General features: G+C 50.7%; 1 protein-coding gene across 5 annotated transcripts in view; it reads right to left on the reverse strand.

Moving 5' to 3' along the window:
* The window catches only part of Akna (AT-hook transcription factor), a 49,410-nt gene that overhangs the window by 9,495 nt on the left and 13,998 nt on the right, over positions 1-25,917 (reverse strand). For 4 of the 5 annotated variants that reach the window (XM_042678680.1, XM_042678682.1, XM_042678681.1 and 1 more), the window contains exons 4-16: positions 23,130-24,178; positions 20,687-20,761; positions 15,632-15,785; positions 14,885-15,024; positions 13,055-13,114; positions 10,443-10,570; positions 9,804-10,011; positions 7,205-7,356; positions 6,893-7,099; positions 4,852-5,065; positions 3,183-3,289; positions 2,304-2,515; positions 874-1,033 (exon numbers count right to left, since the gene is read on the reverse strand). In XM_042678680.1, coding sequence (XP_042534614.1) covers positions 874-1,033; positions 2,304-2,515; positions 3,183-3,289; positions 4,852-5,065; positions 6,893-7,099; positions 7,205-7,356; positions 9,804-10,011; positions 10,443-10,570; positions 13,055-13,114; positions 14,885-15,024; positions 15,632-15,785; positions 20,687-20,761; positions 23,130-24,178 — 2,866 coding nt within the window. The remainder of the gene's footprint in view (positions 1-873; positions 1,034-2,303; positions 2,516-3,182; positions 3,290-4,851; positions 5,066-6,892; positions 7,100-7,204; positions 7,357-9,803; positions 10,012-10,442; positions 10,571-13,054; positions 13,115-14,884; positions 15,025-15,631; positions 15,786-20,686; positions 20,762-23,129; positions 24,179-25,917) is intronic. The other variant, XM_042678683.1, reaches the window with a different exon arrangement.

Here is a 25,917-nt window from a genome sequence, read left to right on the forward strand (position 1 = left end):
TCTCCATTGGTCAGCCTTCCCAGCCCTCCATAAACTATACACCAGCCAGGTGCCAGTGGCTTACACCTGTGCCTAGACATTTGGGAAGCTGAGAATAGAAAGGATGGTAGTTTGAGGCTACACAGAGCAGAAAAGTCCAGGAGAATCTATCTCAAAAAGAACTACAAAAGTCAGGCACTGATGGTTCATGCCTTTAATCATAGCTACTTAGGAGGCTAAGATCTGAGGATTGTAGTTAGAAGCCAGCCCAGGCTGTGATCTCCAATTAACTACCAAGAAAACAAAAACAAAAGCAAAAACCCAAAACGAAACAGAACAAAAATCTGGAAGTTGCCAGGCAGGAAAGTCTGTGAGACTCTTATCTCCAATAAACCACTAGAACATTGGAAGTGGCACTGTGGCTCAAGCGGTAGAGTGCTCTCCTTGAGCAAAAAGCAGGTCTGGAGGAAAGGCTCAAGTGGTAGAGTTCCAGCCTAGTACTTGTGAGGCCTTGGATTCAAACTTTGGTACTAAGAAATTAAATATGTGTGTATACAGATATGTCCATACATATGTATATATGTGTATGGATCACTCACACACATCCCTGACCCTACACTCTTTGGCCCAAACCTGTCTCACGAGTTCTAATGGGACTTAAGTATTCACTGAATATTCTCAGATGCTTGTTCTGAGAGAGCCACCATCCTGATGCCCAGGTCTCCCCTCAGCTTCGTAGTCTTCAGTGCTCCACTCAAGATCCAGCTTCTAATAACAGCCAGAACCCCAAGGGGCCCTGAGTGTGAGAGAGAGGCAAGGCGGCCTGGGCCTCCCTGGGCCTCCATTTCCACCCTGTAATGAGGCTGGACCCCAACAGCCCAGTGTCCCACTTACTCTCGTGCTGTCCTGGTGGTGAGGAGGCTGGGGGAGCTCTCAGCCCGTCCAGGGTGCAGAGGGGAGGCTGCAGGGGGCAGGGTGGGGGCTGGGCGGGCCGTCCTGTGGGGGAGCTGTTCGGACATCTGCTTCTGCCCCTCAAACTCAGAGCCGGGGGCCACTAGGCATGCAGAGAGAACAATACAAGTGTCAGGGGGCAGCAGAGATGATCTAGAAGCTTCCATTGTGTGGGTTAAGTAAACAGGGCTATGCTGGCTACTGGTGGCTCACACCTGTAAATCCTAGCTACTCAGGAGGCTGAGATCTGAGGATCACAGTTTGAAGCCAGCCCAGGCACTTAGCTCCAATTAACCACAAAAAATCAGAGCACTGATTGGCCTTTAACAGAAAAGCTCAGGGATAACTCCCAGGCCCTGAGTTCAAGCCTCAGGACTGGTATATACACATGTGTCTGGGGCGGCAGCCCCTGGTGGCCCTGCCCAGGTTTGTGTTTTGACTGTACCAGGGCTGACTCCCAGCTCTGACAGTACTCACAAGGGAAATGGGAAAGGCCCAGGGTGTCTGTGCACTTATTCTTTCTGAGAGCTGTATAAGTTATCTCAAAATAAAATGCAAATTAAAAAAGCTTCAATTAAAAATAAAAAGTTTAATTAATTTTTTTTTTAAATCCAGCACCAGAGGCTCACAACTGTAATTCTAGCTACTCAGGAGGCTGAGATCCAGAGAATCACAGGCTGAAGCCAGCCTGGGAAAAGAAGTCTGCAAGCTATCTCCAATGAACCAGCAAAGCCAGGCTAGAGGCATGACTCAAGTGGTAGAAGACCAGCCATGAGCAAGCTGAGTGATCATGAGGCTCTCATTTCAAATCCCAGTATGAGTAAAAAACATAAAAAGCCTTTTACAATTAATACGCAATTAGAAAGTAAAGAACAAAGGTGTGTTTTTTTGTTTTTGGTTGTTTGGAGTTTTTTTGGTGCTGGGGCTTGAACTTAGGACCTGGGTGCTGTCCCTGAGCATTTTTACTCAAGGCTAAAGATCTACTACTTGAGCCACAGCTCCACTCCCATCTTTTTTTTTTTTTTTTTTTTATAGTAAATTGGAGATAACAAGATAGGCTTGTTTCATTTCAGCTGAAAGTTCGTGTGTATTTTCTAAAGGTTAAAAACCTGACCCTTATTGACCTTATAGGCCTGGAATGTGGCCGGAATTAAACACGTGACTGATAAGATAGGGAGCCTGGCATACACATGGAACGCGGTTCCACATCTGTCTGAAGTCTGCGTGAATCAGTACTTCCTACCTTACTCCTCCTGTCCTCCCTACCCAACCTCCAACTCTTTCCCGACATGAGGCTATGCAAGATGTCTTGATCATTTGATTTTTTTTTTAACTCATGCAGGTTCTGGCTGACTCAGTTTCCTCCTACTCACCCATCTTGGCCGCCGTGGCCCGCTCCAGGTGGGAACCGAGGGCTCCCTGGCGGGCAGGGAGGCTCAGAGTGGGCAGGTGCCTGTGGGCTCGGTTCCTGGGTGTGTTGGGCTCCGCAGCTCTCCTGGGGATCACGGGACCCCTGGGCTTGGAAGGGAGGGCTCCTTTGTGAGGTGCAGATGCAATGACAGGGTGGGCTAAGCTTCCTGGAATGCTGACAGACAAGCACAGAGAGGTCACACACAGGGGCCTTGGGCCTGCCCTGGCTCCCGAACCCCTCCAGAGCCTACACCATGAGTTCCCAGACTTCGCAACTCTGTGTCCTGCCGGGCAACAATCCCTGAGGACCCGAGGAGACTCAAGGGTTTATCTTATTTGTGGAGCCAGCGGTGGCGGCGGCACAGCTGGCAGTCCACGCGTGAGAATGATGCTGCTGGACATTTCTCATAAAGGGGATTTCTAAGCCTGTCTTCATGTGCATCCCTGGGTTGGGCCAACCGGCCCTGGAGATACCAGCATCCTTGCCATCACGCCATCCCTCACACACACCTCCTCCCACTCTCTTGCATTCTTGTTGGGCTCTACCCTGTCTCTCCCCACAACTTCCCTGAGGGCCCTCTGTCTTTCTCATGCTGGCCTCCCCATAGCTTTTAATTCATTCACTCATTCATTTGCTCAGTAAGGATGCTTTTCCCAAGTCTGACACTAAATGGGGCTGGGGGACAATGGGCAAGTCGCTTCCCCTCTCTGAGCCTCCGTGGATAAGATAGAAGAAACCACTGCTAGAGGGTAAATGAGGGCCTGCAAATGCAGAGACCACTGGCCCCCTAATTGGGGCCATCCCAGTGTGATAGATGGCCCGTGGTGGGGTCCTGGGATACCTGAGGTGGGAGAGGCGGTGTTCTGGGGTCTGGGTTAGGGGTGACACTCTGCTGGTTTCTGAGCCCACGAAGCCACTGTCTGTTTCAGGGGAGGCCATCCAGGGCTCCTGGAAGAGGCAGAAAGCTTTTAAATCTGAGGAATGTATTTAGGGACAGCGGGGAGCCCCTCCCAGATCCCGGCCTAGCTTCACATACCAGGGGGCTGCCCATATTCTTGGGCCCCAGAACAAGGCCCTAACACAAGCCACGTGGCTCATGGCAGGGACTCTACACTGGACAATCCTGCCTTAGGCAGGCCTGGCCGCCCTGAGGGCTGGGAGATGGGACATTGGGATACAGCCTGTGGCCAGAAGAGAAGGAAGAGGAGAAGGAGGAGGAGAAAGAAGAGAAGTATTATTCTGGCATCTTCTGCCATGACCCTGACAAGCTATCATCTCATGCAACTGCAGAAATGCTCAGGCCCATAAGCAGAAACTAGACCTAAAAGACAGGGGACTCCAGGCATTCACACACAGTGAGAACAAAGGATACTCTAAGGAGAGGAACCCAAAGGCTCAAGGCCTATGTGCCTTTCCCAATCATATAAAATAATATTTATTGAAATGAACTCCAAGGAATGGAAAACGGGGTTTTCTTTCTTCGTTGATGTTTTGTGTTTTCTTTTCCTTTTGTCATGTTTGTGTGTTGAGAGGATATGGTGGGGGCACAGAAATCAAAGGGTGAAAAAAGCAGCAGTGGTACTTACTAGATACTATGTTGAAAATAACTATACAGCATATGGGTGGAGATGGGGAAGAAAACAGAGTGAGGGAAGGGGGGACATTGTCCAAAAAGAAATGTTCTCTTTACATGACTTATGTAACTGTCACCCCTCTGTATAGCATCTTTATCATAACAATTTTTTTAAAAAAGAAAAAAATGCTCAGGCCCAATGCATGGGGAGAATATTGCATCACACATGTTTGGGTTCCATAGCGTGCACACAAGCCACACGGACACCTGTGACCTTGTGCCCTAATGCCAACCCCTGACTACAGTGTGTGTGTGTCTGTGTGCATGTCTGTGTGCATGTGTATATTCATCCACGCACAAATAGGTGCTTTTCGATGACAAGGTCTTTAGCCAAGTCACATTCCCACAGTGGTCTGTGGTCTTTCTACTTATCCGAATTACTGTTTGATGATGCAAACAACAACTAGCTTATCTGGGAGCCCAATGGCTCACCCCTGTAATTCTGACTACTCAGGAAACAGATCCGAGAAGACAGGTTTGAAGCCGGCTTGGGCAGGAGAATCTGTGAGACTTTTATTTCCAATTACCAGGAAAACAACAACAACAAAAAACTGGCACTAAAGTTGTAGCTCAACGTGGTAGAGTGCTAGCTCTTGTCTCTTGAGCATAAAAGCTCAAGAAGGACAGCTTCCAGGTCCTGAGTTCAAGCTCCAGGATTAGTACAAAAGAAAAGAATTAGCTCCCAGTGGTGACATGGAGGCACAGGGGAAAACAGGCAGAAGAATCTGGCAGAGGAGGAGGCTGGGGTGACCCTGGGCCTGTGCCCTGAAGGAAAGGCTGGATGGCGGCTAGCGGGGATGACCAAAGCCAGCCTGAGCAAAGGCCCAGGGGTACTGCTCGGGAGACACAGGAAGCCCAGCCTCTGGTGTACACTGACCTCTCTGTGGAGTCCTCTAGCCTGGCACAGAGTCTTATGTGCAAAGTGCTCCGAGGTGCCACTGCCCTCCAGGCTGGCCATACTGCCCTGCTGGGATGCTGTGGACTTGGGTGCCATGCCACGTCCTGGAGAAGCCGCTTCTGCCTTGCCCAGTCCTGGCGCGTACCTGTGCCTGGCCACAGATGTCTGGAAGGCCGATGGCTCTGAGGGCTCCCTGGGGAGGAGGAGAAGCACACAGTCCCTGAGGCCTGACATAAGCCAGGCTGCCTGGACCTGCAGCTGGACTCCGGAGTCAGATACGCCTGGAGTTCCCCATCCTGGCTTTGCTATGTTTCCGCAGCATGGCCTTAGGGAAGTAATTTCTCTTTTCCAAACCTCAGTTCTTATAACCGTAAAATGAGAGTGGCAACAAACCCACCCTCCTCAGAACACAGGGGACACAGGACAGAAGCAGCACTTCCCAGACCAAGCAAGTCTGCAGGCGGCCCCTCTCCTTCTGCATAGAAGAACAGAATGGAACTCTGTTACAGAAAGAAACAACTTTGCAAACAAATGGCTCCTGTCCTGGATAGAGGACTGAGGTGCCTGCCCAAGGCTCTACCTGCACAATCTGGCGAGACTGTATGCTTGCTTGTACAGCTGGCCTCCCTGCCCCATTGGCCTACCTCCCGGCCCACCACACTGCCTCCATTCATTGCCTCTTTTCAAAAGAAGATCAGGAGGGATGATAAGGACACCTTAGCACTAAACTGAGACTTCTTCCTTGATACCATTCCCAAGTCAGAAAACAAAACAAAAGGGGAATCAGGCTATTTAGTGTACATCTGTTCTACTTATAGCCATGTTCTAGCCATACCACTCCTGAGCATCTATCCAGAGCATTATCAGTCTATGATAATAGACTTTACCAGGCTATGGTAAAGACACATGTTCATGCACACCCATGTTCATTGCTGCAGTATTCACAATAGCCAAGTTATGGAAACAGCCCAGATGCCCTACAAATAGATGAGCGAATGTAAACAATGTGGTACCTATACACAATGGAATTTCTTTCACAGCCATTAGGAGGAAAAATATTATATGATTTGCAGGGAAATGGATGGACCTAGAACAAATCATCTTAAGTGAGGTAAGGCCATGGTCCGAGAGACAAATGGCTCATGTTTTGTCTCATATGTGGAAACTAGATCTAAAATACACCAGGACATGACAAACTACACGGGACTCTGCATTCACACACAGTGAGACCAAAGGAGCATAGTCTTAGGTGAAGATCACAGGGCACAACGCCTCTGAGAGTACCACTGGTCCTATAAGATTCTATTTATCCAAATGAACTTTAGGAAATGGACATAAGAGGTTTCTTCTTTGTTGTTTCTGTTTTCTTTTCTTTTTGTCTTGTTTGTTCCTTTATCTGTCTTTGGGAGGATAAGGTGGGGCACAAAAATGGAGGGTCAAAGGGTGAACAAATACAGAAGTGGTACTCACTAGACACTATGTTGAAAATGAACTATGTACCTTGTGGGTAGGGATGGAGAGAAAAACTGGAAGAGAGTGAGGGAAGGGGGAACACTGTCCAAAAAGAAATGGACTGTCAGGGCTGGGAAGGTGGCTCAGTGGTAGAGCGCTTGCCTTGCATGCCTGAGGCCCTGGGTTCAATTCCTCAGCACCACATAAGCAAAAAGAAAAAAGCCAGAAGTGGCGCTGTGGCTCAAGTGGTAGAGCGCTAGCCTTGAGCTGAAGAGCTGAGGGACAGCGCCCAGGCCCAGAGTTCAGGCCCCACGACCCAACCCAAAAGAAAAATATTAAAAAAAAAAAAAAAGAAATGGACTGTTTACTTGACTTATGTAATTTAATCCCTCTGTACATCACCTTTATAACAACAATTTTTTTAAGACACATCCCCTGGTAACCCAAAGCATTTTTTGGTGTTCTTGGTGGCATTTAATACCACACCGTAGAGACGCGGGACAGGTTGACCACAGGACTGTGCTAAGAGCCATTTCGCTCATCCCACGGAGCAGACTCAGTGACTTACCTGTGACTCTTCTCAGCCTGCACTGGGTGCTGTCTTGGGGTCACATGAGTGGCTTCCATTCTCCCTCCTGCTAAAGCTGCTCCATCAACTTCCAGGGGGTAAAGACTGTCCTCCTTCTTGGGCTTTTGGTTGTGTTCTTCCCCTTCCTCTTCTTCCACTTCCTCCTCCACCCTCAAGGCTTCTGGGAACGACTTCATGCTGAGGTACCTGAGGTAGTGTACCCGGGAGTGTTGTGTGACTTCTGCCCAGAGGGGGGAGGTCTGGCCCCAGTCTGACACTCACCAGAGGGCCAGGGGGCAGGCGGGCACCTACCGATCCAGGAGGCCGTGGAAATCCTGCTCCATCTGCAGCTCCTTGCCTTTGAGTGGGGCTGGGAGGTCCCGCAGGCTGCCTTCCACCTCGCTGCTCCGGGGGCTCAGCTCCACATCCACAGGTGGTGGGCACGGGCCAGCAGGGACAGGGAGCTGGGCCAGAGAGGTGGAGGAAGCAGCTATTAAACACCTGCCACACCAGGCTCGTGCACAGCACTGAATGGTACACAGGCTGGGGTGACTGCCATTCGCATGCACGCACACGTGCTTTGCTGAACTGCCTGTCACGACTGTCACGAATGCCAGCCACCCTCCAGATAGGACTTCCCAAGGCTCCAGTGAGTGGCCACACACATCCCAAAGTAACAAGGGGAGGAACTGTCCAGATTTCCTGCCAGCAGCACCAATCCTTCCCCAACTCTAACCTAGCCTGGATACCCACTACTTCCCACCCCCGAAACCTCTACTGCAAGAGCACAGAGCCATCAGCTTCCCCTCCACACAGGAAACTCCACCTGCTGGAGCCATCCAAGCCTCTGCACAGAGCACAGATTGAGCTCTCCTCCACATCTTGGGGCCAGCAGGGCATCGGTTGGCACACATGCCCTGCCAGGGGCCAGGCCCTTTCCACCCACCCACCTAACACCTGCCAGCTGGCTCCAGGCCTCACAGGCACAAAAATCCCACCATGTGACAACACACCCTGCTCACCTGCCACAGGGGCCTAGCCACCATCCTGCAAGGGCTCAAGGGGGTGGGAGACTCCTGCAAGACTCCTTCTACCTTTGCACACAGCCCCACCGCCCCTCAGGTGACCTGAAGGCCACCTGACTCCCTTTCCTCTCACTGCCACTTAAAAGCTCTTGCAAGTTCACAAACCTCTGTGTGTGTGTGTGTGTGTGTGTGTGTGTGTGTGTACCTGAAGGCCACCTGACTCCCTTTCCTCTCACTGCCACTTAAAAGCTCTTGCAAGTTCACAAACCTGTGTGTGTGTGTGTGTGTGTGTGTGTGTGTGTGTGTGTGTGTGTGTGTGTGTGTGTGTGTGTGTGTGTGTGTGTGTGTGTGTGTGTGTGTGTGTGTGTGTGTGTGTGTGTGTGTGTGTGTGTGGTTCTCTGCCCAGCCTCAAACTTGTCTACCTACAAATCCCTTATGTCACTCCTTGATGAAAATTCAAGAAGAGTTTTAGACCAAGCTCAAGTTGTGGCTCCCAAACCCAGACACCACCATACTCATGCCTGACTTTCCAGACACCTCTTAAGACTGTTGCCTCACCTCCACCCATTTTCCTACTCTAGCCACAGGGCCCTTACATAAGCTCTTTCCCCTGCTGGATGATTTACCTCCTGTGCCGAGTAATTCCCACTTACCCTCACATCTCATGTAAACTTTACTTCAGAGACCATGGTCCCAGTTACACTGCTCTGTTCCCTATTTTCATCAGAACTCTATATAATGGTCCTTCAGAGTACAATTCAAAATGACAATGCAAACAAGTCTGTACCTAGTTCAACTATTCAGAAACTCTGAGAGGTTAGATAGAGGTCACCTTTGTCCTCCACTGCTTCCCCCCCAATCCCACCACATGATAAGAGCCTTGGCATTTAAAACTGGGTGCCGGTGGCTCACATCTGCTCATCCTAGCTATGGGGGAGGCTGGGATTGGGAGGATCAGAGTTTCAGTCCAGCTCAGGTAGAACAGTCCACAAAACTCCATCTCCACAGATGAAACTGGATATGGTGGAGTGTGCCCGCTCTCTCAGCTACCATGGGCAAGTTACAAACAGGTGGATCACAGACAAGGTGTATGTCTGGATGAAAAGTGAGTTGCTATCTTAAAAATAACCAATTAAGCCAAGCACTGGAGGCTTATGCCTATAATCCTAGCCACTCAGGAAGCCGAGATATAAGGATCGTGGCTCCAAGTCAGCCTGTGCAGGAAAGTCCCTGAGACTATCATTTCCAATTAATCACCAAGAAAGCATGAAGTGAAGCTGTGGCTCAAGCGATAGAGCACTAGCTGAGAGGAAAAGAGAGAGAGAGAGAGAGAGGAAAAGAAAAAAAAAGAAAAAGCCCAGGAACAGCTCCCAGGTTTTGAGTTCAAGCCCCAGTACTGGTACACACGTACACACACACACACACACACACACACACACACACACACACACACACACACACACACACACACACACACACAGTAAGAAAAACAGTTGAAGGCTGACTGCTGGTGGCTCACATTTATAATTCTAGCTCCTCAAGAGGCTAAGATCTAAGGATGGTGGTTTAAAGCCAGCCTGGGTAGAAAAGTCCCCATGAGACTCTCCAATAAACTAAAAAAAAAAAAAAAAACCCTGGAAGTGGTGCTATGGCTCAAGTGGTAGAGCACTACCCTTGAGCACAAAGAGGCTTAGGAACAGCACCCAGGCCCTGAGGTTAAGCCCCAGGACCAGCCAAAAAAAAGACTGAAGGTATGAATTGGCAGTAGAGTGCCTACCTAGAAACCCTGAGTTCACAGTACTGCCAAACAAACAAATACAAAAAGGAGTCCTGACATTTGATAAATGTAATGCAAGTACTAATGTGAAAGGAACAAAAGGGGGTACCTCAGAGGAGGGGTTCTGCATGGCTGCCGTGGGGACCATTCCCAAAGGAGTGGGCAGGCGTGCTGGCTGGCAGGACAGGGATGTGGCTGAGGCGCTGTCCTGGGTTGGGTCTGGCTCAGATGGTGCCAGCTCATGCTGATTCCAACCCATGTGGTCCTGCAGCTCTTCCAAGCGCATCCTCAGCTGGCGAATCTCTGCCTCCAGTTCCCTGGAAGGGGGAAGTCTCAGCACGGGGGCCCAGGCCGGTGGCCACATTGGGAGAGATGGGGCAGGAAACCCATTCATGGTCCACCCAATGTCACCACTGGATGATTCAGAGAACTTGAGAGAAGAAAGAGACTCTACTGAAAATCAAGAGATCTCATCTGGATCCTCTCTGCCATCCCCAGGCTGTGTGACCCAGGGAAATCCCAGTCCTCTTAGCCTCAGTTTCCCTAATGTCCAGCTCATGTCTGAGGTGCCGTCTCATCTTCTCATCTCTTGATCCCACCCTGTGGACATGTGGCTAATTGGAATGGAGTTCTCCCTGCCATCTCGGTGTATGAATTGTGAGGACAAGTGTCTATCTCCTGATGGCCCAGGGGCCCTCTTAGGGGTCTGGCCCACCTGCCCTCCTGGGCCTGTCTCTCCAGTACCTACCTGCAGTAATCGGGATCTCCTGGTGTCCCCTTAGAGCCAGTGCTCTGTGTGGCCAGGTGCTGCCCCCTGCTGGTCTGCAGATAGTCATCCTCCAGGCCTCTGTAGGCCGCCCTCAGACGCTGGAAGCCCTGGAACCAGGCAGATCAAGGGCTCTGAGTGCCCAAGCCCCATGGGTTCAGTGCCAGCACAGACACAGAGGAGCTGTAGACAGCAGGGGCTGAGGCTGGGACCTTCTATGGATGCCTCTGTGAGGTCACGCTCTCTGCCATCAGACTGGCACGGCAAAGGTAGGATCTGGACGCCTTTGGCAATGGCCTTTCCTTGTACCAGGACAGCTGCAGTACCAAATATACTCTCCCTGTGTCCCCATGAGGAATGAGTACTGGAGACACCCCAATCTTCATCCTCCATGTTGCAAAACTGTGGGTATCAGAAAACCGGCCATTCCCTGCCCAAGCCCCCAATGAGGGATTATTTATTATCTTCCCAGGAGGAAGCAGAGGCACTCAGAGGTTAAAGTTGGTAAAAGTCACAGAGTGAGCAGAAGAAGTTCTACAGCTGTGACTTGAACCCAGGAACTCTGGCTGCAGAGCTCCTGGTTCTAACAACTGTGTTCGGCCTCCATAGTAGATGTAACCCTAATTGTTACCCAGTAACACCACAGAAAGCGGTGTGTGAGCGCGCGCGTGCGCGCGCGTGTGTGTGTGTGTGTGTGTGAGATCATGCCCCATTGTGTGTGTGTGTGTGTGTGTGTGTATGTTGATCATGCCCCATTTACCACCCCAGACACTCAACTCCAGGAACAGACTTGAGGTGAAGGGCAACCTGTGCATTATCTAACAGCTCTCAATCTCCCCAGGTATGGGGAATCAAGACAGAGAGAAAAAAAATGAACTGGGTTTTTGGTTTGTTTGTTTTTGTCAGGAAAGGGGGATGTGGAAATCATTATACTCAATGAAAGAAGACAGACAGAAGAAGATGAGTACTGCATGTTCGCACATGTGGATACTAAAAGCAATGATCTCAGAGAAGAAAAGCATACAGTGATAGTCATTGGAGGCTGAAAAGCTGGGGACGAAGGGGAGGGAGAGAGGCTGGATAGCAGGCAGGCACCAAACTCCTGTTCGATGAGAGAAGTCCTAGTGTTCAAGGCACAATTTACTATGTAGCAATTTATTATGTGACAATTTATTATGTAGCTATTAAAAAGGTAGAGGATAGGAGTTTAACGCATCCCAACACAAAGAAACACTATTTACGAGGGAAAAATGAATTACCCAGAATTGATGGTTGCATACTGTCTATGTATCAAACGTTCACACTGTCCCCTATAAATGTCCCCATATGCCATTATGATATGCTGCTCCTATGTGGCAGTATAAAAATTGTTAAAGGTTTTCATTCTCAAAGTCCCTGATCATCTGCTTGAGGATACGGCAGAACCTCATACTGCACATTCCATAACAGAGTTGTACATCTGTAGAGCGATCTAGGAACAGATGTAGGCTGTAATATGGCTTCATAAACCAAGGAGCCTGGGTTTGTCGCTCTGAGACTCCTTCTGCTCCTCTTAACCCTTCTGCTGTGGGCCTTGTGCCTGGGCTGGATTATTTCCTCAAGCTTTGCGGGGGGCATGGAGGAGGAGGATCTGTTTAGGAGGAGGGCCCCTAAAGATCTTCCCACTGAAATGGGTTAAATGCAGTTGGATCAGGAATGGCTAAGGGCAGCTGTTTTCCTGAGGCTTCCTAGTCACTGTAGGCCCCCTAGGTGCTAACAGTCATGTTACTAGTCCCTACCTTTGTCCCTCCCATTCACAGCCCTGAGAGCTCCACCTGCTCCCTCCTGTGGCCTGATTGAAGCAGCAGAAACCTATTTTGTACATACATGACTACATTATACCAAAACTCCAAAGTCCAGAAGGAAAAGAACCAGGCATGGCTAGATAAAGGGTCATTTCCCTTCTCTTTAGCCAGTTTCCAAACTTGGGGGAAGAGGGAGATACAAAAAAAAAAAAAAAAGAAAAGATCCTTTTCTAGTGGCCAAGAGGCAGGCAGATCACTGGGAGTAGTGCAGGGTAGTGATCATGACCTTGAACTTGGGAACGAATAGATCATGACATTGAACTTAAGAATGAATAGACCATAGCCTTGAATTTAATGAACAGATTGTGACCTTGAACTTGGGGATGAACAGATCATGACCTTGAACTTAGGAATGAGATCATGACTTGAGAAGGAATAGATCAGCCTCCAGGTTCTGCTGCCTTCTACTATGTGACCTTCAAAGGCCTTCAAGTCACCTCTCTGGGCTTCGGCTTCATCACAGTTATAAATGGGAGCAATGGAGTGCATGCAGCTCCCTTGTGGGTGTTTCTGATGCTAAAGTTGTGGTACTGTATGTAGAAGGCTCCCAGAGTGGCTGGCAGCCATGCGGCTTAGTAAATTCAGGTGTGGTGAGGGTCAGCATTTTCTTGGGGAGCGACGCAGGAGCTGTCGCTGGGTCTGGAGGACTGTGTGTGACAGCAAAGGGCGCCACAGACTCAGCCTGAGGACAGAAGTGAAGGTATCTCCTGCATGGCAGTGGGGCGGGGCGGGGGTGGGGGAGGTGTTAACCTGAAGTCGGTCCTGAGGTGTGAGGTTTCCTTCTTGCATCAGTCCTTCAAAGGAATCCACCTGGACAGAGGGGAGGAAAATTAGCTTCATGAAGCCCAGGGCCCTGGACATGACTTTCCCAGAGGCCCTTCACCCAGCCACAACCATGCTAGGCACAAAAGGCTGGGTCTGGCCTCAGGATGGAGGGTATAGACTCTATGCTGGGCCTCAGGGAAAATCCAGGAAGTTATTACCTACGAAGCGCAATAGTTCACACGCAGAAGACCTGCAAGCCACACTGACCACAAGTGGCTGGAATGGGTAGGGAAGAGCACATACCCACCACGAAGGCTAGATCTCACTGTCAATCAAAGTAGGGGGTGGGATGTACAGTTGCCCTGCCTGTACACAGTACTGAAGAAACAGAAGGCAAGATGGAGAACATTTCTTGTATACCTATCCCTTGTATTTATGGGGGACAGGTTCCTGGACCCTTGGCCTTTGTGGATATATAGGCCTAAGGATGCTGGCTATCAAGATTGTGATATCCCTTATAACTGGCTCTCGACCACTTAAACCACACTTCCAGCATTTTTGTTGGTTGATTGCAGGTGGGATCTTGTAGAGTTTTCTCCCCAGGCTAGCTTCAAACTGCAGTCTTTACATCTCAGTTTTCCTGAGTAGCTAGGATTACAGGCATAAGCCACCAGCACTCAGCTGACTTTTAGTCTTTGAACTTTTAGTTTAGTCTTTGATATTTTATATCAATATCAACCTCTTCATTCCACCAGCAGCCACAGGGGTCAGCCGTGCTGGACAGTGAAGCTTGGATTATCAGAGGTCAGTTGACCTCAGCTCCTGCCAAGTATGGCACTCTGACTTTGCTTTATTTTATGAACAGTGAGATAAGAAATAAACTCCTCTCCGGTTTCTGGGCCAAAAATGGTAGGGAGAAAAAGGTAATAGGTACTTAAACCACTACTCACAAATGGAGGAGCCTTGAAAACATCACTGGAAAGGAAAGGAAAGGAGTCAGACACAAGGCAGAGGTTTGTCTGAATCCATTTATATGAAATGTTCAGAACAGGCAAACTGATGGGACTGCCTGAGGCCAGAAAACAGCCATGCCACGGCATTATGAAGAGGAGGCTGTGGAAAAACAATGGTGAGGGTGGCGTTTCTCTGAAGGAATTTCTTTTATGGACCTGATGCCTGTAATAACTGCACGTCCATTTTTGCACTGGCAACTAGGAAGCTCAAAAAAGATAGGTGTGTCTGTGATTAAGTGCTCAACACTTTGTTGACTCACTTTACCCTATAATTTGTTTTTCTCCATGCTTACTTCCTCTCTGGCCCCCCAGCTTCTTCACTTCCGTTTTAAGAATGTGGTTAACACGTTATGTCATTTCATAAACTGTTATAAGCACTGCTGGAAGAAGGCCAAGAATGTAGGTAGAAAAAAGATGTGCACACAATTCAGAGACCAGGGGTGCTTGAGGAAAATATCAAAACCCTGTGCGATGTACCTGTGGACTTCCAGTTTAGAAACCAACCGAGAAAGGGGGCAATCTGTCCCGAAGGGGAAAGGCAGAGTTACAGACAGAGTGGAATCTCCCTGGGACTAAACCAGAGTCACTTTCAAATACAAGTAGAGAGACCCAAAAAGTAGGGTTCAGCTTAGCCCCGGGTGACAAGGAAGAGGCTCGGGACACATGACTTCCAAAGCCAGGGGGAAGGAGAGGTTCAGATTTCCAGATGGCCCAGTTTGATGGTGCTGAGGCGGGGGAAGGGGACTCTCACAGAGGTCCTGTGAGACTTGTCTTGCAGGACGACACGTGGGGTCTCACTCACCTTCGCCAGGAGCCTGCTGGCCTGGGAAGCCAGTCCCTGGTTCCACTCCATGGTGGTGCCCTGGCTCTCTGGGAGCCCCTTCACAGTGGGTGTGTTGGAGGGTGAGGAAGGGCTCAAGTTTCCTGGTGCTGTCAGCCACCCTGGAATACACAGCCAAGGAACACTGGGTCCAAGGGCAGATCTCCACATCCACCATCACGTGGGCCATCAGCTGGGCCATCTCCACGTCAGCCAAGGAAGTGGGCTGGGGAGGGGCTGTCCCAGTACAGGTGGGACCAGGTCTGGGTCCTGTTATGAGGAGCGGAGCCAGACCAGCCTGGGGTTCCAAGCTAGTGGTGCAGGCTCTGATTCAGGGAGATACAAGTGTGAGTCCTAACCCACACTTGAGGAGTTGGGCTGAGCTTCAGCTTGCTCTCGTCTCTCTGAGCCACCGTTTCCTGGCTACCAGGTCCCTGCTGGGATTAAGCGAGGTGACACACACCATGCTCAGTACAGGGCAGGCTGTACAATGGACCCTTCAACCAGAATATCGGTCATACTCTTCATCTCACATTGCCAAGGTGGCACAGTGGGCCATCCTAGTTCATGTCAGGACACGTTCCTGTTTGGCCTGTCCAAGTCAAAGGACTCAGAGAGGAAGTGTGAGGCTTTGACGCCCTCTGACCTAAAACTAGTGCTCATCCAGGGTGATCTAAGACCTCCCCACCAGAGCAAAGACACAGAGACAGCCCCAGCTCTCAGACTTACCTGTGGCCTCAGATGCCTGCTGGTCCTGGTCAGTACCAGGACACCACTCAGCTGAGTGGGGCTGTGGGATGGTGAAGGACAAGACCTTGGTTCCTGGGGGCACCGTTCCCTTGCTGCTGTGGCTGGGCTGGGGCGGTTCAGAGTACAGGTTCACCTGGGGAAGATGGAGGTGGGCAGAGCCAAATCAAGGGCAAGGAAAACTTACTGAAAAGGCCTTCCTTTCATCCTTCCTCTGAGGGGTCAATAACATTTCAGATTATAAATAGAACCTTTGCTGGGTACCAATGGCTCATGCCTGTAACCTTAGCTACTCAGGAGGCTGAGATCTGAGATCCGAGGATCGTGGCTCAAAGCCATTCCAGGCAGGAAAGTCCCTGTGAGACTCTTATCTGCAACTAACCACTCAAAAACTGGAAATGTGGTACTATGGATCAAAGTGGTAGAGCGCTAGCCTTGAGCAAAAGAGCTCAGGGATAGCGCTCAGGCCCTGAATTCAAGCCTCACAACTGACCAAAAGAAAAATAAATAAATAGACAGAACCTTTAACTTGAACACAGGGGTGAGAACAAATGTGGGATTAATGGCCTATAAGCTTTCCATTTTTTCTGTATGGTGGTCCTGAAGAGGAGGGAAACAGGGCCTAGTCTCCCAGGAGAGAAAACACTCAGAGAGGTTAAATCACTCAAAATCTACAGCTGACAAATGGACTAGGATGACAACATTGCTTTATCTAATCCCCAAACCTATGGTTTTCCACTAGTAACAATACTAATATTAATTAATAATAATAGTATTTGTCACTACACAATTATAGTATATGGTGTCATTTGTCATAAATAATTCTAACATTTCTTAAGATATGGTATGTTCAATAATAGTAATAATTAAGTTGGTAATAAACAGAAGCTAACGGCTGTGTGAATGGATGAGAAAGCCAGCAGGTGCCCAGAGTGTCATCATTTGAGGATGGATTGAACATGGCAAATCATCCAATGAGAAGCTGCAGGAAGGGCTGACCGAGGAAGGCCATCTGGTGCTCAAGAGCCGAGAGAGCGCATGCTCTGGGCAGGGGTACACAGCAGAGCTGGGGAGCTGGGTAGGTTTTGTGAACGGGGTTCTGCTGAGCAGAGCTGTGCCATTTGTGGCTGGTTATATGCCTGTGGCTGGGCTGAGCAGCTGGGGCAGAGGCTGGAAAGCCGAACCTACCCACATCTGCCCTTTTACAGAGTTTGCCCCCCTGCTTTAGTGTCAAAGCCAGAGCCATGTCCAAGCTCTACCACTCATCATCGTTGTGTCCTAGAACAGCTGATGTAGTTAACATCGTGTTATGTAGGAATTCAGTACAGAGCAGTCACCTCCCTCCCATTTGTCCCTGTCCCTGATGCATCATAACCATCACCATTACCATCATCACCATGACTACCACCATCGCCATTACCACCATCATCAATTACTACCACCACCACCATCATCCCTATTGTTAACCATGTGGCCACATGGAGACAAGTTCATGAAGAGCTACACTCCAGTAGTGTCCTGGTGCCTCAGTGCCAGGTGGGTGTCCTGATTGCCCCTACTACCTCAAGATTGGGACAGGCAGCTGACAGTGGGCCCAGCAGAGGAAGCTCCCTGGTCCCAACCAAGCGGCCTCCCCTGCTTCCTCTGCTCTTCAGGTCCCTGCTGTGGCAGAAAACCCATGCCAAGTGGGGCTTGGCCCAGCTGCTGCCCTCCCCTCCCAGCCTGAGCCATACCAGCTGAGAACAAAGCTGGATTTTCATAATCTCCCTGGCCATCTGCTCCCCACTACCTGCAGGGCCACCCACTAGCACCCCTCTTCTCCTGAGGTGACCCAAATCCCTGGGGAGGCCCGGCTCTGAACACCTTTCCTCCCTTCCCTCCCCCCACCCTCCCCACCCCACCCCCTTCAGTCCCCGAATCCCCTGCTGCTTGTGAGAGAGACCAAAGCCAGGCCAAAGCCTGTGGTGGAGGGTGTGGGAGATGCCAGAAAGGGCACCTGCTGAGCTGCCCAGGCTTGGCTCTCCAGGGCCCTGGCTCCCTAGAGAATGGCTGCATTGAGGTGAGGGTGACCAAGTTAACGCTGGAGAAACCCACAGTGCACCCCAAAGCTAGGTTGGCTCTTGTGGGGGTGAAGGGAATTTTGTGCAGGGTGAAACCAGCGATTTTGGGAAAGACTGGGTTAAATAAATGAGCATGCTCTGCGCATGCACAGATGGGGCTTCTCCAAGCCTTTAGAATGCTAATGGGCTTCATGAATGAGGCAGGAGGGAAAGGGGAGGGGAGAGCACAGCTACTGCCCCTCTCCCCACTGCTCCACGGGGGGGGGGGGGGGGGGGGGGGTTCTGGCCCCAGCACCAGAGCTTTCTGTGGGGAAGGGGGTTCTAGGTCATCTGGGCTGGTTTCCGGTCTCCTCAACTCTTCTTCCTGGACTCTGTCTTGAGATGAGGGAAGTAGGGCAGCTTGGGGAGGTACAGCAACCTGGCAGCCAAAGTGACAGCACCTCCCCCCACACCTGCCTCTTGAACTCCATCAGAGCTCAACTTGGCCTCTCACAAGCACTGGGCAAATGGGTCTCCTGGCCCCACCCCATTTTTGCAGATGGAGGACCTCCAGTGCAGGCCTCAGCCTGGGCCTGGCACTTTCTCTGCCTTCTCCTTCCTGTGCATTCTCCCACCCCTTCCCACTCACAAACCATGAGCCTGGCCTGGGAGTCCAGAGCACATCCCAGATGCGGCCCTTCCTAGGTGGTACCCATTTCCCAGCGCCCCCCCCCCCATTCCCAGTGCTATGGACTCCGAGCAAAGGGGCTCAGCACCCATGGGCTCTGAGCAGGACACCTTTGTGAGCCTTCTAGGTTTGGGCATTCAGACATGAGGCAGCCATGTGTCATGCAATGCTGCACCTCCCTGATCTGGGGCTCCCTGCTCCCTCTGCAGACCTGGCCTCTAAGCTCATCCAGAATGGCTCCCCCCAAGACTAGGGGTTGAGGGGAGTAGCCACCTGGTCCCATTTCAGCTAAATTCTGTTCACCCCTCCCCTTTTTCTTTGGTCATGGGGTTTGAACTCAGGGCCTGGGCATTGTCTCTGAGTTGTTTATTTATTTATGTTTTGCTCAAAGCTAGTGCTGTACCACTTTGAGCCACAACTACACTTCTGGCTTTTTTGGTAGTTAATTGGAGACGAGTCTCATGGACGTTGCTGCTCAGGCTGGCTTCCATCCACAGTCCTCAGATCTCAGCCTCCTGAGTGTAAGGTCTGCTCTCCTAGACGGTGAGCAGACTCCACCCTCCTCGCAGCAAAGTCTCCACCCAGTACCTGCATTACCTAGGCAACTGGCACACCTGGAATTGGTCACATCTGCATCCGCTGAGGTCACATCTGGATTCCATGAGGCCACACCTTTCCCGGCCCCTACCCTAGACAAGGCCTAGCCCAGGGACAGACGCCCTCTTTCCCAGGTCTCTCCCAGCCACGTGGTGCCAACATGGCCTGGTGCCAGCCAAAACGATGAATGAACCTACCCCTTACCTGAATACCACGTGTGAGGTGTGGTTTTTACTCGGCTACCTCTCTTTAAAAACCTAACACAGAGTAGCTAGGATTACACGAGCTGTTGGCACCTGGCTCTCCCCTTCTTTGAGGATGGCCCTCAGGCCAAGGGGCATCTTTCTCTTAAGCAGATGAGGGTAATACACTGGTGCTCACGTGTCCATGCCCCCTGCTTCTGTACTATGAGCCCCTCACATCCAAGCCAGCTTCTGGCTCCAGTAGGCCGGCCTGAGTATCCACACGGGTCCTCATGGGTTAGGGAGTCCCACCACTCTGTGAGGTGCCCCGTGTGCTCACTACCTGTTTAGATGAGGCAGGAGGCAGATGGAAATGCCCCATATCTCCACCTATCCTGACCCTAAGTGCCTCACCCTATCCCCACCGGGACCTCGGCTTCCCAATCAGCAAAATGGGGCCGCTGGAAGGCTGGAGCCTGACAAGCCGTTCCTGTCTCTCCTTGGACTTTCTGGAGTCTGTGGCTTCCTTCATGAGGGGGTCCTCTTCCATCTCTGAGTCCCTTGAGAGAGCTCTAGGGGTCTTAAGACCTCAGCTGGATCTCCTGGCATTCAGGAGCAGGTCCAATTACCCCTCTTACAGGCATGCTCTAAGAGGCAGTGGTAGGAAGGGACCTGCCTGCATAGAGGGTGCTACAGGTGTGGAGACAGAGAAGTCCCTTTTCTCACCTCACTGTCCCCACCCACACCCCCAGGAAGGAAGCAGCTCTAGATAAAGGTAGCATGTGGTGGAGGAGGGGACCCAGCACATGGGTGGAGCCATCTGGGCAAGATGGGGCACCCACAGAGACACGTTAATGGGGTGTCAGGGGAGGGCCTGCACTTTTGCTCATAGCTTCCCTGCCTCCTGCATGCACAGAAGCCTGATGGGGCAAGCGGGCTCCCCAAAGCAGGAAGCCACAGGGGCTGCAACAGGCCCCACTTCCTGCTCTACCCCAGAAAAGAGGAAGATCTCGGAGCAGGGAGCCTGAAGACAAACTGAGGCTAGACAGCAGGAAAGCCAGCTCTTGGAGTGGACAAATGACACCTCTCACCTGCTGCACACATGATGTCCAGTCTCACTAAGGGTGAGGATGTGGGGGAGACTGGGAAGAAGAAAGGCAAAGGATGTGATCCAGAAGAACCGGGGCCCAGGAAACAAGACTGGGCAGAAATTCTGTGCTACTCTTTTGAGACTCAGAGAGCCCTGGTCACATTCTTAAGAGCACACACAGCTGGTTAGGGGACTCAGGAGTGGAATCTTACCCTAGAGACCACCTAGGAGGAGAAAGCTGCTGCTGAAATCCCAGCCACCCTAGATTTTAGCACTTAAAGACACCAAAGTGCATAAACAGGGAGACTGAACCCACGAAGGGCCAGGTGGCAGCCCAGCATCACTGAGGAGAACTAGGGCTCCTCTCTGCATCAGTGGAGGGCTCAGTGGAGGTACAAACTTGGTGTGGTGTTGGACACTTCCTCCTGCCCTGGCCATTACCTTGGCCCCTAGGCGCAGCTGGTCGATGGTGTTCTCGGCTTCGGCGTACTTGGTGAGGAGCTTGTGGTAGTCTTCCTGTGGGAAGGAGGGAGGACATGCTCACACTGGAGGGTGGAGGCCCGTCTTCCAAGCTGTAAGCCCCTCATGGGCCAGGTCCCACCCCCACATGGTGCTTTGTTCAACACCTTCAGGATGCCACTCAATGTGGACTCCTCGACTCCAGCATCAGACAACAGGCCAGTTCCAGCCAGGGGCCAGGACATCTTGGGGGAGGGCCTGTGGCAGGGTTACCTGATGGAGAGCCCGCAATAAGGCCTGTCACTTCTTTCCTACTGGCCCCAACTTTCCTGCCTGTCTGTTGGGGGGCACCATAGGTCAGGTCATAGCTGTCTTCCCTACTGCCCTGTTCCAAGAACCTAAGCAGGGTGTGCTTCGTAGCACACACAGAGTGTGCTAATCACCCAAGAGTTCCTCTGCAGAAAAGCAGAAGATTCAGTTACAGCTCCATCTTGCTTTGCTTTCATTAAAATCATTATTCAAGAGAAAAGGCAAATGCAAATGTCACAAGTCAGCGCTGAAAGAGCGTGTTTCTCAATGTTCTGAAAACAAGTCACAAAAGGCAAAATCAAGCAAGTCTGTTCCATCTGAACAAGGCCTTGGCTACCACAACCTAAGGCAAAGAGGGCAAGAGGGGTGGCTCAAGTGGAAGAGCACCTGCCCAGCAAGGACAAGACCCTGAATTCAAACCCCAGTACAGCCAAAAACAAAACCAAAAACCAACCAACCAAAGCAACAAAAAGACCCAAAAGCTTTCTAGCAAAGAATGCAGAAGGAACAGCATTCTCAGAACACAATCATTCATCCTGACACTCCAAATAAAGAGCTGGATCACACAACAGCTGCCAGGGCTAGGCAGGTCACAGCTGTAAGGCTGGAGGAAGCACTGAGCCCCATTCCCCAGATCTCTGGCCACAAATTCCTGGAGTGCATGATCCACAGGAACACTCTCTCTCTGTCTCTCTGTCTCTATCTCTGTCTGTCTCTATCTCTGTCTGTCTCTGTCTCTGTCTCTCTCTCACACACACACACACACACACAGATGGTTGCAACCCAGAAGTTTCCTAGCTCAGGTTCTACCCCTAGATAGGGAAGAGAGGATATGGGTGGTCTTCCAAGATGCCACATGTGCTTCCGCAGGTAGCTGTGGGCAGCTCTTGGGGGCAGGGCTGATTTTTATCAACAGCAAACTACAGGAAGAAGTCAGAGGAGAAAAGGCTTACAGATAAGAGATTTGAAAAGAAATGTAAACCACAAAAGAGAAGAAAAAGTGGGCCGGGTACTGGTGGCTCACATGTAATCCTAGCTACTCAGGAAGCTGAGATCTGATGACTGCAGTTCAAAGCCAGCACAAGCAGGAAAGTCCCTCCGACTCTTATCTCTTAATTAACCACAAGCTGGAAGTGGAGCTGTGGTTCAAGTGGTAGCACACTAGTAAAGCACAAAAGCTCAGGAGTTAGCCAGGAGCTTAGTGGCTCATGCCTGTAATCCTAACTACTCAGAAGGCTGAGATCTATGGTTCAAAGCCACCCCAGGCAGGAAAGTCCAAGAGGCTTTTATCTCCAATAAACTACTCAGAAAAAGCCAGAAGTGGCTGTAGCTCAACTGGTAAAGTGCTAGCCTTGAGCAAAGGAAGATCATGGACACCATCCAGGCCCAGATTTCAAGCCCCAGGACTAGGGTGGAGGTGGGGTGGTGGGGAGGGGGAGGGGGGGGTGAACAACAAAGTTCAGGAACTGTGCCCAGGCCCCGAGTTCAAGCCTCAGAACTGGCAGGAGAGAACTAAAGGCACAGGACATTGACCAGAAGCCACAAAGGAACCTCATTCAGATCCTGATTGAAACAAACTAAAGTGACCGAGCTACTGCTGAGACAAATGAAGACAAGTCAGATGACGGAGCTGGTATTCACTTGTGGTTATGTCTAAAATATGGTTCTTGTCATCAAACACAGACACATTAAAATATAAAGTGGTGTATGCTTAAGATTTTGTTAAAACACACACACACACACACACACACACACACACACACCCTCCAAGAAGCGTTAGTGGGAGAGGGTATGTGCATGAAAAACGTTGCTGGCTACTGGTGAATTTGTATACTATGTGAGATGGGGATGTGGGCAGTCATTATAAGATTTTCTCTCCTGAAGATATCTGAATTGTTCATAAGTTCAAAACACGCCCACATCACCACTGAGACAGTGGCACAATTACAGTATTGCTCTTTTTGAACAAAAGGCTTGATTTTTCTCTCATACCTCCAGAACTACCCACCTCCACCAACAGAGGGCTCCAGCCCAGATTCAAGGCCTTCCCCCTCCCCAATCTGGTCTATCTCAGGCCAACAGGTGCTTGAGGGAGACACTTATGAGTCCCTCTTACCTGCAGCTGGTGGACCAGCTTGGTGGCTTGCTCGGGTGTCTGGAACTCTTGGGGTACCCTGGCGACGGGGTATGAAGTAGGTGGGTCCTTGGCCGGGGATACTTCTCCACTGCTTAACAGGACTTCACGCACAATCTCAGCCGGTGACTTGAAGATCAGGGGCCCTGTGGCGTCTTGAGGCTGCCGGTTATGGTTCCTGGACTTGGGTGGGCGGTAACTCTCATCTTTGGGGAACCTCACCCGAGGCCCCACTTTGGAGAAATCAGGCAGTGGGTAGTTCAGACGTCCCCGACCATACTTGGGGACATGGGAAGAAGAGTGGCTGGCCAGAGTGTCTCCCTGCTTGGGCTGTGACTGGTCTTTCTGTGTTGTACTAGACTGGAGACTCAGGGGGTTGATGGAGCCAGTGAATCTGGATGGCAACGGCTTAGAGGAGGTCTTGGTCTGCTTCCAGGTTGGGTCCTCAGACCATGGGCTGGACAGGCTGGCGGTGTCTCTCCCCCATCTATTCTCACTGTGCTCAGGACTCTGGGCTGGTGATGCGGAGCGATCCTGGAATTCTGCGGTCGTTGCCAGAGCAACGCCACCTCTGGCTCTGTCATCAGGGGGCAGGAAGTGGTGGTGGGAACTCTGCAGTAGGGCTCCTGTCCTGGCAGTAGTCTGGGGGATGTCGGCCTCTCCTTCCCAGGGAGAATCCAGACTGTCACTAGGTTGGCCAAGGCTCACGGTCCCACTGCTCCAGGATCTTGCTGAGCAGAATCCAGCATATCGGTGGGCCTCGGGAGGTTCTGAAGACTCATTTCCACCGGCTTCTTCGCCCGAAGCCACCCAGCTTCCGGCCTGACCCCGTTGTGGAACCATGGGTCTGGTGTAGTCCTGGTCGGCACACCCAGGCCTTGGGGAACTCTCTTCAGCTGCTTCACTCCCGGGGCTTCCTGGGACTTCATCAGGTTCCTCTTCGGTCAGGTCTAGTTGACCATCCTGCAGGGGGAGCCAGGGCAGAGGCAGGGGAGTACTTTCTGGGCTGTCCACATCCTCTGCTTCAGTGTCTGCAAAGACAAGACATTTGTGTTTTAGCACAAGTTACCTCATCTCTGGATTTCACTTCCTCATCACGTGGGTGCACAGAAATGGTAAGAATTCCCAGGAGCCCCTCCCCCTGCTCCCCATCATCAGGTACTGACCTGATTCCCCTCTGCTAATTCAAGAGTCCTCCAAATTCAAGCCTTAAAGCTTGTGGCCCCCCTGAATCTCCGCAGTCATTCCTGGGGCACATTCTGGTTACCTCCCCCACTTGGCCATCCATCCATCAGCCATCCACCTGTCCATTTGTCCATCCAACCATCCATCCATATATACACCCATATATACATATGTCCCCCCGCTCTATCATATTTACCTCCTACAGGGCTCCTCAACTTACCTCCTGTTCTGAAGTCTACCACAACTCCTCACACTGACATTCTCTGGTGCCAGTAGTTAATCTGCTAACCTCCTCAATCTGTGTCCTCATCCCTGCCTAGAAACTTATCAGCATCTTCCCATTGTCTCCAGGTCCTAAGTCCCCATCAGTCATCTGGTCTACGGTTCCCTCTGTCTTTCCCTGCCCCAATCCAGCCATGCCATGTTCCTCCCACCACCAGGTCTGCCACGTGTCCCTCTGCCATCTCCTTCCCTTTGCCTTGCAAGCTCCTATTTTCCTTCCAGCAGGAGTACAAGAAATCTTAGGGCTCCCTGACTAGGGCAAACTCTCCCTCGTGTTCGGTATCAGCCTGGAGACCCTGGTGACACGATCACAGTGGCCATCACTCACATATTTCAATACTTGTCTCCCTACCACACTGCAAGTTTTATAAGGAGAAGGCTGCTGGCTGGTTTGGTAGCCCCTACTTGCAGAAGGAATGCTCAGTACTACTTGTTGGCCAAATACAAAGGAAGTTGGAAGAAGACTGATGGAAGGAGTGACATTGACATTGATCACATTGTACTCGTTAGCTGACATGTGGATTTGAAATCCCTTTAAACAACTACTTAAAGTTACTAAAAAAAAAATATTAAAAGAAAGAAGCAAGGGAAGAAGATAAGGTATTTAAAGCTCCTAGGAAATTGGGAGCTTCCATAGTCATATACTAAGCACTCAAACCTTCACCCATCCACCAAACATCCATCCTTTCACTCACCTACATACCCATCTACTAAGCCACCCAACTACCCATTCATTCGTCAGTTACAACCCATCACTCATGTACATGTCTATCAATCCAGTTATTGATCCATCAGCCATCCACCTGCCCATCTGTCCATGCATGCATGCATCCATCAGTATGTCTACTTGTCCATCCATCCACACATCAAACTGTCCATCCATCCACCATCCATGCACCTATCACCTGTTTATCTGTCCACCCATCCACCCACTCATCCATCCACACATTCACTATCCATCCATCCATCCATCAATATGCCTACTTGCCAATTCGTCCACACATCCACCTGTCCATCCATCCATCATCCATCTATCCATCCATCCATCCTCTACCCATATGTCTATCATTTATTTACCTGTCCAACTATCCACCCATTCATCATCCATCCATCTACCCACTCACCTGTGTACCAGTCTGCCTATCCATCCATACAACATGCTCATTAGGTACCTGCTCTGCTCTAGACCCTGTGTCAATCTTTAGGATAGATCCATAGTTTCATGAAACAAGTAGGAATAACACTGAGCTTTGTCTGGACACACCACTGTCATAACCCTCGTATCAACTGCTGCTCTGCCATG

Source organism: Dipodomys spectabilis, unplaced genomic scaffold (genome assembly GCF_019054845.1).
Source record: "Dipodomys spectabilis isolate Male_0828 unplaced genomic scaffold, ASM1905484v1 ptg000046l, whole genome shotgun sequence".
Lineage (NCBI taxonomy): Eukaryota > Metazoa > Chordata > Mammalia > Rodentia > Heteromyidae > Dipodomys > Dipodomys spectabilis.